The sequence below is a fragment of the Apiotrichum porosum genome (genome assembly GCF_003942205.1).
Source record: "Apiotrichum porosum strain DSM 27194 chromosome Unknown scaffold_3, whole genome shotgun sequence".
NCBI lineage: Eukaryota > Fungi > Basidiomycota > Tremellomycetes > Trichosporonales > Trichosporonaceae > Apiotrichum > Apiotrichum porosum.
In genome coordinates this window covers 993,858-1,007,359 of record NW_021167110.1, presented here as the reverse complement: position 1 = coordinate 1,007,359, position 13,502 = coordinate 993,858, and the positions used below count along the sequence as shown (strand labels likewise).

At 61.3% G+C, this 13,502-nt stretch overlaps 7 protein-coding genes across 7 annotated transcripts; 4 read left to right on the top strand and 3 right to left on the bottom strand.

The window, feature by feature from the left end:
* Positions 1–165: 165 nt before the first annotated feature.
* Positions 166–1,514, top strand: CPC2 (cross-pathway control WD-repeat protein cpc2; the record flags this gene model as incomplete). Its single annotated transcript, XM_028621440.1, has 4 exons — positions 166–274; positions 332–551; positions 716–911; positions 1,095–1,514. 4 exons carry the CDS (start codon positions 166–168, stop codon positions 1,512–1,514), a joined length of 945 nt encoding a protein of 314 aa, XP_028477892.1.
* A 386-nt stretch (positions 1,515–1,900) lies between these two features.
* Positions 1,901–2,796, bottom strand: EHS24_005964 (uncharacterized protein; the record flags this gene model as incomplete). Its single annotated transcript, XM_028621439.1, has 5 exons — positions 1,901–1,948; positions 1,998–2,075; positions 2,173–2,232; positions 2,279–2,406; positions 2,628–2,796. The coding sequence occupies 5 exons, from the start codon at positions 2,794–2,796 to the stop codon at positions 1,901–1,903; spliced, it is 483 nt and encodes a 160-aa protein (XP_028477891.1).
* A 277-nt stretch (positions 2,797–3,073) lies between these two features.
* Positions 3,074–4,992, top strand: EHS24_005963 (uncharacterized protein; the record flags this gene model as incomplete). The annotated part of the gene is made up of 5 exons (XM_028621438.1): positions 3,074–3,172; positions 3,222–3,696; positions 3,742–4,112; positions 4,161–4,719; positions 4,769–4,992. The coding sequence occupies 5 exons, from the start codon at positions 3,074–3,076 to the stop codon at positions 4,990–4,992; spliced, it is 1,728 nt and encodes a 575-aa protein (XP_028477890.1).
* A 272-nt stretch (positions 4,993–5,264) lies between these two features.
* Positions 5,265–6,817, bottom strand: EHS24_005962 (uncharacterized protein; the record flags this gene model as incomplete). The annotated part of the gene is made up of 2 exons (XM_028621437.1): positions 5,265–6,535; positions 6,580–6,817. 2 exons carry the CDS (start codon positions 6,815–6,817, stop codon positions 5,265–5,267), a joined length of 1,509 nt encoding a protein of 502 aa, XP_028477889.1.
* An 821-nt stretch (positions 6,818–7,638) lies between these two features.
* Positions 7,639–8,411, top strand: EGD1 (Nascent polypeptide-associated complex subunit beta; the record flags this gene model as incomplete). The annotated part of the gene is made up of 3 exons (XM_028621436.1): positions 7,639–7,684; positions 7,897–8,073; positions 8,125–8,411. 3 exons carry the CDS (start codon positions 7,639–7,641, stop codon positions 8,409–8,411), a joined length of 510 nt encoding a protein of 169 aa, XP_028477888.1.
* Positions 8,412–8,631: 220 nt separating this feature from the next.
* Positions 8,632–9,620, bottom strand: EHS24_005960 (uncharacterized protein; the record flags this gene model as incomplete). The annotated part of the gene is made up of 3 exons (XM_028621435.1): positions 8,632–9,454; positions 9,520–9,559; positions 9,608–9,620. 3 exons carry the CDS (start codon positions 9,618–9,620, stop codon positions 8,632–8,634), a joined length of 876 nt encoding a protein of 291 aa, XP_028477887.1.
* Positions 9,621–9,835: 215 nt separating this feature from the next.
* EHS24_005959 (uncharacterized protein) lies at positions 9,836–11,372 on the top strand (the record flags this gene model as incomplete). Its single annotated transcript, XM_028621434.1, has 4 exons — positions 9,836–9,859; positions 9,907–10,041; positions 10,085–10,468; positions 10,521–11,372. 4 exons carry the CDS (start codon positions 9,836–9,838, stop codon positions 11,370–11,372), a joined length of 1,395 nt encoding a protein of 464 aa, XP_028477886.1.
* Between the last annotated feature and the right edge of the window lie 2,130 nt (positions 11,373–13,502).

Below are 13,502 nucleotides of genomic sequence, written 5' to 3'. Positions count from 1 at the left end.
CACATGAACGCATGAACGCAACGAACGCCACATGTTCGGCGAGTGCGGAAATTACCCCGCCCCTCCCCCGCACCTCTAATCGCACGCGAAATTCGGTGGCAAGCTGCCCAACGCAGAGTTGTCGTGTTCGTTTGTCTCCACCAACCTTCAACCTACATCACAAAAATGGGCGAGCCTCTTACCTTCAAGGGATCCCTTGCCGGCCACGCCGGCTGGGTCACCGCCATTGCCACCTCGTCGGAGAACCCGGACATGATCCTCACCGCTTCGCGTGGTGAGTACAGCAGAAAAAACGCAGTTTTGGGAGAGAGAAATTGACACGACCGTGCAGACAAGACCATCATCGTCTGGCAGCTTTCGCGCGAGGAGGGCTCGTTCGGCTTCCCCAAGAAGATCCTCCACGGCCACAACCACTTCGTCTCGGACGTCGTGATCTCGTCGGACGGCCAGTTCGCCCTCTCGTCGTCGTGGGACAAGACCCTCCGTCTCTGGGACCTCAACACCGGCCTTACCACCCGCAAGTTCGTCGGCCACACCGGTGACGTCCTCTCGTGAGTAGCAAAAAGGCGAACCAGCAGGGTACCTGGGTCGGTTCTGGGGGCGGGCGTGCAAAAAGATGGTCCCCATCTCGCTGGCGTTCGCACCCAGTTTCGATACCTGGTCCCTGCAGTTTGGCCAAAAGTTGGTGGAGGGTGATTTTTCTGACAACGAATAGGGTCTCGTTCTCGGCCGACAACCGCCAGATCGTCTCGGCTTCGCGTGACCGCACCATCAAGCTCTGGAACACCCTCGGCGAGTGCAAGTTCAACATTGTTGACGATGGCCACTCCGACTGGGTCTCGTGCGTCCGCTTCTCGCCCAACCCCGTGATCCCCGTCATTGTCTCGGCTGGTTGGGACAAGGCCGTCAAGGTGAGTTTCTCCATCCCCCCCACGCCAGTCCTCTTCATGGGACATGATGCGATCTATTATATTTGCTACTTCAGAGGGCGAGGCCCGATGAGACCAACTTTCCACCAAGATCTCTGATCACCCATCATGAAAACTACGGCTTTTGAAAAGTGGAACTTTTTGTGCTGACAGCATTTTTCTTAGGTTTGGGAGCTTTCCAAGTGCAAGCTTAAGACCAACCACTTCGGCCACACCGGTTACATCAACACCCTCGCCGTCTCGCCCGACGGATCGCTCGCCGCTTCCGGTGGCAAGGACGGCATCACCATGCTCTGGGACCTCAACGAGGGCAAGCACCTCTACTCGCTTGAGGCCGGTGACATTGTCAACGCCCTTGTCTTCTCGCCCAACCGCTACTGGCTCTGCGCTGCCACCGCCTCGTCGATCAAGATCTTCGACCTCGAGTCCAAGTCGATCGTCGACGACCTCAAGCCCGACTTCAACGAGCTCTCCGAGAACGCCCGCAAGCCCGAGTGCACCTCGCTCGCCTGGTCGGCCGACGGCCAGACCCTCTTCGCCGGCTTCTCGGACAACCTCGTCCGCGTCTGGTCGGTCACCGTTTAAGCTCTTGTACATTTTGCATGCAGGGGATGACGGATTAGCCAAAATTGCTGGCTTCGTGGAATCTTGTATTAGTAGCATGACATTCGTGACACGCAAGCTGGTCCGGAAGCTGCTCTCGAAAGATGCTGGTCAGAGGGGCTGGGTCTTGCTCTTGCTATCACGTATGTGCCGGTCTGGCCTCAGGCGTTCTTGCTGCTGGACGCAGCTGCTTGTCTCCCTCGTCGCGGTGTCTTCCTGGCCCCTGGTGCATTCACGTTGGGCTCTGAATGCGTGCATTTCAATGATACACCTCAAGCGACTCTCTGATCTCTCCAACGGCTACGCGTCCTCGTCCTTCTCCATTATACAAGGCAAAATGCCACTCTCCCTCTCTCTCTTGCCGCTATCTACAAGTCGTACTCGTCCGAGTCCGAGTCGTCGCGCTTACGCTGGATCTGGGACGGTTGTCAGCTCTGGGAATTGGTGGAGTGTTATGGAGCTCACAGTGATGCCACCGCCAAGGGTGCGCGTGCCGGCACGCACGGGCGCGGCGGAGGGCTTGGGGGCTGCCGGGGCAGAGACCTGGTGTTGTCAGCGAGCTTCGTTGTGCAGGCGAAGGAGGAGGCATGGACCGGGTCTCCTCGATCCTCGACGAGCGGTGCACACTGACGGAGCGCACCAGCTCGGCAGAGACGTTTCGCCATTGCCCTCTCCCCGCGACTTCATCTGAACCCGGGGTCTACAGCTAGAAGCGACGACCATCACTCTAGCAGCTTGTTACTCACCTGCTCCAGGAGCTGCTTGAGCTGCTCGTCGCTGACCTTGCCGCGAATCTGGCCTCCCTGGCCCATGCGCACGAGAAGCTCCTCGACCTGCGAAGCAAGCTGGGGGCGGGTGAGGGATATACGCGAGACTGCGGCGTCAGCTAGGAAGACGGTAACAAAGCCGATTGCCTGGGATGAAGAGGGTATGGGAAGCTTGAAGAATAAGAGGTGAAGGTTGTGTTGATGACATGCACCTCGGCTTGCTTTCCAAGGTTCGCCAGCCGTGCACCCAGCCCATACAAGGACCAGCACCGACCTCCCACCTCACTTCACGTCCCATGGACCCGTCCTACAGTCGTACTATACTCACGACGCTCGCGAGCCTCGGGCTCCAGCATGGCGGCGATCATGGTGCGCTTCATCTCCTCGCGCTGCTGCTGCTGAGCGGCGCGCTCTTCGTCGTTGCCGCCGTTGCCGCCGTTACCGCCCTGGCCGGGAGGAGGGGCGGGCCGCATGCCTGCTGGGAGTTGGAAGGACATTCTGGATCTGCTGGGTGGGTGTGAGATGGGTGGTTGTGCAACGTCGAAGGTGGGAGATCGTCATCGAGGCCCCCATCATATCATGTGCCTAGGAGTCTGCCACACACGGCGTTTCTGCGCCAGTCGTCGACGGCGGCACTGCGGGCCCCCATCAGCGCGTTCGCAATGACGAATGATGGAGGCAGAGACTGCCCCTGCTAGTTCATGAACACTGCTGCCCTCTATACATCACTTCACTCTTCTGCACCTCCCCCTTTCTCACAACGACCACGCACACATGGACAGGGACGCAGAGACCTCCGCCTCGGCGCCAAAGGAGCGCGGCCCCGTCGAGGACCTCATTGCCAAGCGCCTCAAGCCCTTGAACAAGAAGATTGTGAGTAACCCGCTGGCCTCCTTCTAGTCGAGGCTAACGCTTCTCGCAGATTCGTTTCCGCAACTACCGCCAGCAGGCTCCCGAGTCTCTCAACGCAGACCAGGTCTCCGCGCTCTCTTCTCTCCCGCAGCTCGAGGCTGTGGCGCGCGAGCTCGAGGAGCTCGTCAAGCTTGCCGAGGACGCCGAGCTTGTGGCTGCTGCCCGTGCGCGCGAGATCCGCGAGGCGGCCGACAAGGACTTTGAGTCGCGCGTCTCGACCAGGCTCTCTGGCCACCAGCTCGTGCTTGCCGACAAGATTGCCAACTTCCTCACCCTTCACGCCCTCCTGCACCCTGCCCGTCCCAGCGACCACTCCAACTTGACGTTTGCGCCGCTCACCCTTCCCTTGCGCTTGCAGGACGAGGTGCTGGCGACGGACATTCTCCGCGTCGGCCGCATGTATGACGACCTTGTCGCTGGTGGAGAGGCGGGACACGGTGTCCTCACCGTCCTGTCGACCGGCCCCAGTGGCGGCGACGAGGAAGGTGAGTTGCGAGCCCTCTGATGGCGCCAGACGCTGATGCCTGCAGATGACCGTGTTCACCACCTCCTTGCCATCCTCATTTCGGCCGAGCCCGAGCGTGATACCGACGCCGACACCGAGGTCCAAAGCATGTACCCGGAGCCCGCCGAGTCGATGCGCGACTATGCAGAGTCCGAGGCCATCAGCCATGCTTCTGGATCCCTTACCAACGGCGTCAACGACCCCCAGCGCACCCCCGTCAACCCTCTGCGCGCCTTTGACGACACCCCCTTTGCCAACCTCAGCCGTGACATGCCCCTCAACTTTCTCCAGGAGGACGAGTTGGCACCAAGGCAAGCCGAGCAGGTCGAGGGCCTGTTTGTCAATGTCGGCGTCACGCAGACGTACGAGGTTGTCGAGCCCGAGTCTGCCATCATGGTGAGTTACCGCAAATGCACATGCAGGCAGACTAACTCACTCTTCCAGTCTGAGGCCGCCGAGTCGCTCGCTACCACCCCCGTCCGCGCTCACTCTTCCCTGAACACCATGGACTGGTCGGCCGAGCACGACGACGCCGCCGATGTCGAGTCTGCCTCGCGCCTCGAATCTGCCCTTACCCCGAGCGCGCCCAGCACCCCGGCTCTGGGTCTCACCGACACCAGCGAGGTCGCCGGCGTGACTGCGGCCGTTGCGGCTGTGTCTCTCGAGACTGAGACCGCTCCCGAGGCTGAGGCTTCGTCCGCTTCGGCTTCGGCGCCCGCGACTGGCAACAGCAACCAGCGTAACAAGGGCCGTAAGCCTCAGCGCGGCGGCAAGACCGAGGGCGGCAAGGAGCGCGAGCCCCGTGAGCCCCGTGAGCCCCGCGAGCGCGCACAGGGCAAGGGCAAGCCCAACGCCGCCGCTACCGCGGCCCAGGTCGACGACGACGGGTTTGAAGTCAAGGTCGCGCGTCGCGCTTCCGGGGCGCAGCGTGGGCGTGGTGCCGGTGCCGGTACCGGGGCGGGCCGTGGCCGTGGAGGACGTACGGGCGCTGGCTCTAGCACGCGTAAGTGGTCCGCTACGCTTAATGTTCCAGCAGCTGACGGAATTTGCAGCGCGTGAGGGAGCGGGCGCCAAGACGAACGGTGCCAACGGCAGCAGCAAGGACACTACCCCGCGCAAGCCCCGTGAGCCTAGGGAGAACAAGGAGGGCGGCAAGAAGGAGCAGCAGGGTGGCAGGAAGGACAAGGAAGGCGGCGAGGCGGCGGCTCCCAAGCCCAAGCCGAGCATCTACAAGGCCACTCAGCCGACTGGTCCTGCCTCTGCGCCCCTCCTCTAACGCGCACCCGCTGTGTGAGAGTAGTCATGTAAACAACCCCAGAGATCCAGAGAGAGAGAGAGAGAGTGTGTGTGTGTGGCGAAGACGGACAGAAGTGATATAGGCGACAATCATGCATGGGCGTACCCAGTAGTGAATTCTACATACAAGCAGAGAAAGGAGGTAGTGAGCATTACAGCAGGAGGGTGTAAAGTAGTGGTATTGCTGGAGACAGGCAACATTATCCACGAATGACAAACAGTAACGGGTTTAAGAATCTTGACACACAGTGGCTAACTGTGGAACGACCTGAGTGGGATACACTCAGCCGTAGGGCTGGCCGAGGGGTCCACAGTCGGAAGCGGTGACGACATGGTGACCACTGGCGACGTGATAGACAAGGAGGCTAGACAGTCGGCAATATCGTCGTCTGTCGTGTCGGCAGCATGCACCAATGGTGTGGTGGGGGGCGAAGGGGCTGGCGCGGCGTTGGTTGAGAGAGCTGGGGCCGCGAGGTCGACCTCGGGAACCAGCGAGGGGTCTGGACCAAGCACGTCGAGGTCGAGATCAAAATCAAGACCAAATTCGTCCGGGAGGGCAAGGTCCTCGACTGCCGGTGGAGGGTTGGCGCGGATAGGACGGGTAGTTGATGCCGACGCCGAGGCGGAGCGGAGGTGACCAGCCTTCACCACGGGTCGAGCCGCACTGGTCATGGGACGCGCGACAGACGAGAGAGGGCGGTCAACAGCAGTCGCCGGGCGGGGAGGACGGGTGGCCATAACGGTCGCTGGACGAGTGAGTGGGCGAGATCCGGTCGCGGCCACAGCCGGCTTGACGGTCTTGGACGCAGCCGATACAGAGCGCACGGGGAGTGCTGCGGCCGTGGCTGGTCGTGCAGGGGTGGCAGTGCGAGAGGAAAGTGGTGCCCGAGCCTTGACTCCCATGCGGCCAGGCTTGGCAAGCGTGGTGGCAGGCTTGACCTCTGGCTGCTTTGTCTTGCGGAAGAGAGGGTGTTCCAGTTCATCGTCGTCGCAGAGTGGCACAGGAAGGAACTCGACGAGCTCGGGCTCGGGAGGGGGGCTGGGTGGCGGGATGTAGAACGTCGGGCGCATGTTGCCCAGGATCCTCATCGTCGCGACAGGATCAGGAATGCTGTCGGCCCATGCGGGCACATAAGGGACATTGACGGCCGTAGGTGCTGCGTACTCGATCTCAAACTCGGCCTCGAGTGGTGCGAGCTCTGCCTCCTCGACATCGGCCTCGACAATGCTGTCCAGACTCACTTCCTCCTCCCACCGCGGCGCCGGGGTGTGGAAGCTCAGACTGGCGCTGCCAGTGCTCTCGGGGGTACCACCATGTGACTGCAGGGACGCGCGAGACCGACGGCGTGTGCGCTGGGCACTGGGGAGAGGGAGAGGGGATCCTGCCGGGACACGCTGTGGGCCGGGTGTGCGGAGAGCGCGCTGTGGAGCGGGTGTCTTGAGTACGCGAGAGGGCAAGGGACCAGCGGCCGGCGCCCCACTGCCAGATGGCTTGCAGGTTGATTGGAATAGCCGTTTCGGTCCTGTATGGGGTTAGCTAGTAGAGAGAGAGAAGGAATTAACCCACCAATGTCTTCCATGGGACCATCTCCCTTTGGAGCAAGCACGTTACGGTCCATTGTCTTTGCGCCTAACGCGCGACCCGCCGTGCTGGGACCCGCCTTGAGGGGCCCACCACCGCCGCCGAGACGGACGGGAGTCTTGGATGGGAGGTTGATCCCCGCATTCTCGTTTGTGCGTGCGCGACGGGATGTACCCGGAGGACCGTAGCTGCGGCCCAAGGTGAGGGGTGCTGGTGCGAACATGGGTGTGTGTGTGGGGGAAAGAGTGCAACGGGTGAAATGGATGCGTCCTGGGATGGGTTGTTATTGACTGCCTGTGTGTGTGTGAAGTCAGGCGCGTGCGGCCCAATATCTATTTGACCCACCCCCTTTAAACTGCCACACCCACCGGGGCATACGAAACTCCGCTTTCGATGTACGCCCAGGCAGCCTCTGCACCCGCCTGCGGCTCACACTCTGTGGGCGCAGACGGTGCACGCTGGCGAGCACGCCGGGCTCGCTCGTTAGCTCAGTGCTGCCATCCAAGTAACAACCCGCTCCCCTCCTCCTCTAAAACTACCCCTTCTCCACGGTGCGTTGTACGGGACAGCGACAGCGACAGCAACGGGCAGCGCATTGGTCCGACACCGACTGCCCGTTTTCTGTCGCTCTGCCGTCCTCCTATACACCGAGATCAACGGTTGCTGACAGTTGCCCCGCTCCTCCCCCACCTCCTTTGTTCGACCGCTTTCTATCCTGATTACTCTCGTGTCCGACCCTTGGCACCATGTCGTCCTTGCATGCTGGTCACTATCACACGACCCATTTGCTGCCACCCCTGCTCGCGCTGGTGGGCTTGTTGCTGCCCCGCTTCGTCCTCGTTTCTCGATGACATCTGCCGACGCTGGTCCCTCGACGCCTCGTCGCACTTTCGCCTTTGATCGATTGGTCGTTTCCCACCCTCTGTTCACTCCACCGTCTCTATCTCTCGCCCTCATTGCCCATACTCTGTTCACGCGGTGCTGGATCTGAATCGTCACCGTCCATCCCACATCGGCATCCTCTCACAGCCGACATTTAGCAGCATGGACTCCGCCAAGCTCGCAAAGCTCCAGGCTCAGGTCCGCATTGGTGCGTACCGTGTGAAGGAGAGAGAAGTCGAGCTGCGGATGGCGAGATGCAGTTGGAACGGAGACGTCCTGCTGTGTGTCACCACATCGCCCGTCTTCTCTCTGTCTCTTTCTTCACAAATAACCTCGGGTGTGGGACATGCCGCTGACGCTGGTGCCTGTTCCTCCACCTTCTTTTTCCTATCCTCCGTGTCACTCAACTCTCCAATATAGGCGGCAAGGGCACTCCCCGCCGTAAGCAGGTCAAGAAGTCGGTGACCTCGTCGCAGGGCGACTCGACCAAGATCCAGGCTGCCCTCAAGAAGCTTGGTGTCTCGCCCATCACCGGCGTTGAGGAGGTCAACATGTTCCAGGAGGACGGCAACGTCCTTCACTTCGCTGCCCCCAAGGGTATGTATATAAGTGGTGATCCACTAGGACGTCGCTGACACCGTTTTACAGTCGCCGTCCACGCTGCTCTCCCCTCGAACACCCTCGCCATCTACGGCCGTGGCCAGACCAAGGAGCTTACCGAGCTTGTCCCCGGTATCCTCAACCAGCTCGGCCCCGACTCGCTCGCCAACCTCCGCCGCCTCGCCGAGTCGTACCAGTCGATGACTGCCCGCCAGGCCGCCGCCGCCGGCGAGAAGAAGGAGGGTGAGGTCGACGCCGACGACGAGATCCCCGACCTGGTGGAGAACTTTGACGAGGCCGACAAGAAGGTCGCCGACCTCGAGGAGCTCGAGTAAGGGTTGTTTGCTGCCATCTGCGTGATGGAGCGGAAATAGCATTTGTACCACGTACAATACATAAAAGCCGTACTATCAGATGAGAGTCGAAGGGATATGTCGCAGATAAATAAAACCGAGCACAGCCAGGGGGACTGGATATGCTGATAGCCATGGGCAAGAGCTCTAGGACTGGGCACGTGACCATGCTATGCTCTACGGTGGTGCATATAGTACAACACTACTTCTTCCCCTTGCCCTTGCCACTCCTCTCCGCCTCCCTCTCGGCCTCCTTCTTGGCCTTCATGTCCCTGTAGAGCCCCACAACGCGCTCGCGCTCCGTGTCGAGGATACGCTTCTGTGCCGCACTCAACGGTGTACGGCCCGTCGCGCCCCACGCCGAGCCCGTCGCGCCGGCACCGACATCCTTCTTGATCGCCAGACGCATCTTGGGCAGCTGGGGAGGGGCCTGAACAACATCGTTGACCCTGCGGCGCTGCGACGCCTCGGCGAACTGCACTTCGGGGCGGTTGGGCTTGAGTGCCTCACCCTCGTCGTCGCCAGCGCCGTCCTTCTTGTGTTTGGCGCCGCTCGCCTTGGTCTTGGCGTCCTTGAGGTCGTCGACAGTGGATCCAGCAGGCATCTTGCCCTGCGCAATGGCCTTGCGCAGCTCCTTGGCGTCCAGAGCGTCACGGACCATCTGGCCCTTTGCATGCTCGGCAGACTTGATGGCGGCCGAAACCTTGGGACGGAGCAGCGCCTCGATACGGCGGTTGTAGTCGCCCAGCGACTCGTACTGGCCAATCTTGGGCAGACCGTCCTTGCCGAGCTTGCCCTTGCCGTCGCCGTCCTTCTTGTTGGCAGCCTGCTTCTTGGACGCCGGCTCGTCCGACGTCGCCTCGGCGGCCTTGCGCTTGCCCTTGCTACGCTCGCCAGTGTCCTCGGACGTCTTGCGGCCAGCGGCGCGGAACGCGGCCTGCACCTTCATGGCGTTGAAGATGCGGGAAGCGCCCTTTGGCGTGTCGTCGCGCAGAGAGGCGGACGAAGGTGCATTGTTGTATCCCCTGGAGAGATGGGTTAGTGGTGCACGCCCAGCTAGATATGGAGAACGACGAGCTGGGAGACGTACTTTGCGAGCCTGTCAGCGTCGCGGACCGAACGCTTTGCGCCTGGGATTGTCAGTTGCGGTACCGTGTGCGGTCCAAAATACAACTTACGTTTGTGAGGCATGGCTGCTGCTGTTGTCGATGCTGGAACACTGCAATGGGTCCTCTAGGCCTCCAGAAGTTATAATCTTGGGTGGCGACAAGCGTGCTGAAATCCTCGGATAAATAACGCAAAATGTGCGAGTGGAAATTCTGATCCACCCATGTCGCGGGTGGAGGTCCTCCAAAAGTTGGCATCTTGCAGCGACAGGTCGATACTATCAACAACAACCAGCGACCATGTTCAAATTCGACTTTGACATTGTGAGTTTTAAGAAATGCACAATGCCCTACTAGAACTGACAGACCAGGAGGACGCAGACGACGAAGTCGTGATCCCCCAGACCGCCGCCCAGGCCAGTGCCGCGGGCTCGTGCAGCAACGCCGCCGCTCAGACGAGCCGTGCTCCTCCTCAGCCCAGCCACAGCATCTCGCTCGCAGACCTCGTAAGTAGCTTAGAAATGTCCGGCGACTGAAGATATTATCCAGATCAAGACCCTCCCTGCGTCCTTTTCGTACACCCCGCTCGCCCACCCCTGCGGCGCAGAGCGCGCCCCCCTCCTCCGCCGTGACCTGTTCGACGCGCGGTTCCAGCTCGCGCAGGACGGCCACGACGCCGAAGACGAAGTCGAGTCGCCCGATGCCGAGTCCACTCCCAAGGCCGCCGCTTCGGAGGAGCCCAAGGAGGGCGCCGAGTATGTCGATGCCGACACGGACCTCGTTCCGGGGACATACGAGGGCGGCCTGAAGAGCTGGGAGGGTGGCCTGGACCTCGTCGAGGTTCTGGCTGCCAACGTTGCTGGCGAGGCGCAGGGCGACCAGGACGAGGACAAGCAGATCGCCAACTGGGTCCGCGGTGCGCGTGTGCTCGAGGTGAGTCAATTGGAAGGGTTCATGTGGCGCCAATAGCTGACAACATGTCCAGGTCGGCTGCGGAACCGGTCTCCCCAGCGCATACCTCCTCCGCGCCCTGCTCTCGACCCCTGCCACGGCAGACCAGAAGCGCACCACTCTCCATTTGCAAGACTACAACCTCCCCGTGCTCTCGCTTGTGACCCTGCCCAACCTCGTCCTCGCGGCTCTCCGCGCCCTGCCCGCCGACGTCCTGGCGCAGGCCACCACGACCGATGTCGAGGTGATCCAGGAGATTAATGACGACGACGAGGATGCCGACGAGTACGCCGACGAGGCAGAGGACAAGTTTGGCGACGACGACGAGGAGAAAGGCGCTCGTGAGAGGCGGACGCGCGGCGAGGTGGACGGGTTCGACGGCCGTCGTGCAGGAACGCTCGACCTCACCCCGGAGCTCCTTGCGGCGTTCACAAAGGTGTTGGAAGAGCGTGGTGTCGACCTCCAGTTCACGTATGGTGACTGGAGCGGCATGGCAACCACCCTCGCAGACGAGGTGCCCTACTCGCTCGTCCTCACCGCCGAGACCATCTACGCAGAGGAGAGCCAGCGTGCGCTCCTGGACGTCCTCCAGACCTCGGCGCGGTACACTGCTCCTCTCAAGGAGACGGCTCGTGCGCCTGCCTCTCTCGAGGCCTCGCTCGACTCCCTCAGCGTGCGCGACGACTGGGCGCGCCAACCGCTCTCGGCCGAGACACCGGAGCCGGTCGTCCTTGTCGCTGCCAAGGTGCTCTACTTTGGCGTCGGTGGTGGCCTCGACAGCTTCCTCGCACAGGTGGCTGCTGAGAAGCAGGGATGGAGTGTGCGTGTGCGCGATTGGGTCAAGGGTGTGGGCCGTGCCGTTGTGCGAGTGGGGTGGCAGGCTTAGGTGTTGTGTAGCGTAGATTCTATAGAATGGAGGGACATAGGTGTATGGGTCAAGTGCGCATGTTCACGTACCGAGACAAGCGCCACCGAAGCGCTGGGATAGAACCCAGGACACTGTTGGAGGGCTTGGAAGTTGACATCCCCGCGGACGTCTCGCCTGCCACTGACTGGCAGCGCCGAGACCGCCCCCACGCCGTCTGTCATACGCATATACGCACCCCCCCACACCGTGTGGCTTGACTGAACCTCGAACCCTCTCCAGCGATCCAGCGATCATCATCCTTGTTCCCCCATATCCCCACAGCGATGCGCCAATATTCCCAGTCGCGTTCGCCCGCGCGGCACGCCCTGCATACAGTATCTACACTGTCCCGTCGTCCGTGCCCCTTCTCTCGAGATCTGTTTGTACCCCGATTGACCCACCCTATACCCAAAGACCCAAAGACGACGGCACAGTGCTCATTCCGCCCCCGTCCACCAAAAACCACCGATCGGTGTGATCGTCATTAACGATCAGCACAGGATCACACCAGGGTGCAGCCCTTCCCGGTGGCCGGTGGCCCAGTGGCCAACGGGCCACCTCTTCCAGCGCTCAGTGGCAGGTGCATGAGGGGCAGCGCGACCGTTGTACTCGTAGCCATTGATACGTGTAGTCACGAAAGCATGTCGGAGAGGGGACGCGCAACAGAGCAAAAACGGAAGCGGAAGCCGTTTAATACCAACCCTTTAGAGCCGAACGCAAGCTGATAATGGCACCCATTAGACTTTGGTCACCCAACAATTTCTTCTTTTGTAAATCAGCCTGGCCGCGACCCATTTCCGTGCCACATCGCCACATCGCGTACATCGCCCCTCCTTGCTGCTCTTCCCTCTCGCCCCCCTCCCTCTCCCTCATGGCCCCATTGCCCATGGCCCATGGACCGTTTCCTGCTCTCACACGCCTCGGTACCGGCCAGGCGACCCGGCGCCAGCGGCTGTCCCTGGAGCATCTGCCCGGGTGCCCGGGTGGCGCAAGGACGCATTTTTCCGCTCGCCGAGCGCACGCAGGGACCCAGCGAGGCGGAGAGGCGAACAGGCGGTGGCCACGAGGCCGACAGTGGTCAGAGCATGGGAGTGGGCGGAACGATGTGGCGGCGACTTCAAGTGTGGAGAGGTGGGGACATGGGTGGGCCGGGGGTGGGTTGGCGGACTGACGAGAGCTCACTTAATCACTTGTGTACTAGTGTCATGGCACTCTATTCTCGCCAGCTCAGGCTGGACGCTAGGATAAATATTGGACATCGGATCATCGACGCTGCCCTCTGTCCGTGTGGCAAGTCGTTGTATGCGACTGGGGCAGCAAGAGGACGCAACTTGAGCCAACTGACATCTATAGCTGTCATTGCCCGGAGATAGGTTCCGACAAGTCTCTCGTTAACAGTGCTCCTCCGACGTCGGAATGACGTTGGAACCGGGACTGGATGCCGTTTCCCGCGACGTTCCCGCGTTCTGATCCTGCTGTTGACCCGCATGAACCATATTGTCTGCCTAATGCCTGCCCTACCGTACTCGAGTTGACAATGTCACCAACACTACGGCGGCCGGAGGACTGCTTAAATTAGACACAGAGGACGAGCGCTGGGACGTGGCGTTGATGGTGCCACACATCGTCTCCACGCCCCACAAAAGCATTGGCATTCAGAAGGCATCTTGCCTCCATAGCCTTTGGCCCCTGTGGCCTGTGGACATGGGGGCGACGTCGTACGTGATTCCCGTGGTTTCCACCACCCCGCGGCATAGAAGACGTTACCGACCCGCTGGCCCCATGCGTGCGTCCCTTTTCCCTTGTCCCTTTCCCCCGGAGCTTACAGGCCACAGGTCCGGCACACGCCTGCTCTGTCTACTGCGGGCACACTGCAAACGAGGTAGAGAGAGAGGAGACCCACAACCGCCGTCGGCGCTAGAACGCGATGTGCGAGATGTGCTCCCGGCCCCCAGACACCACGAAAGGAAATCAGGATTGTCGGGTTGCCCACAGGCCACAGGGGCCAGTTTTGGGCTTTGACGTAGGGAAGACGCACAAGGGAAAAACGTTCAGAGACAAGACAGCCGGGGCAACTGCAAACCCTTTGGCGAGGCGTCACGCAGATCG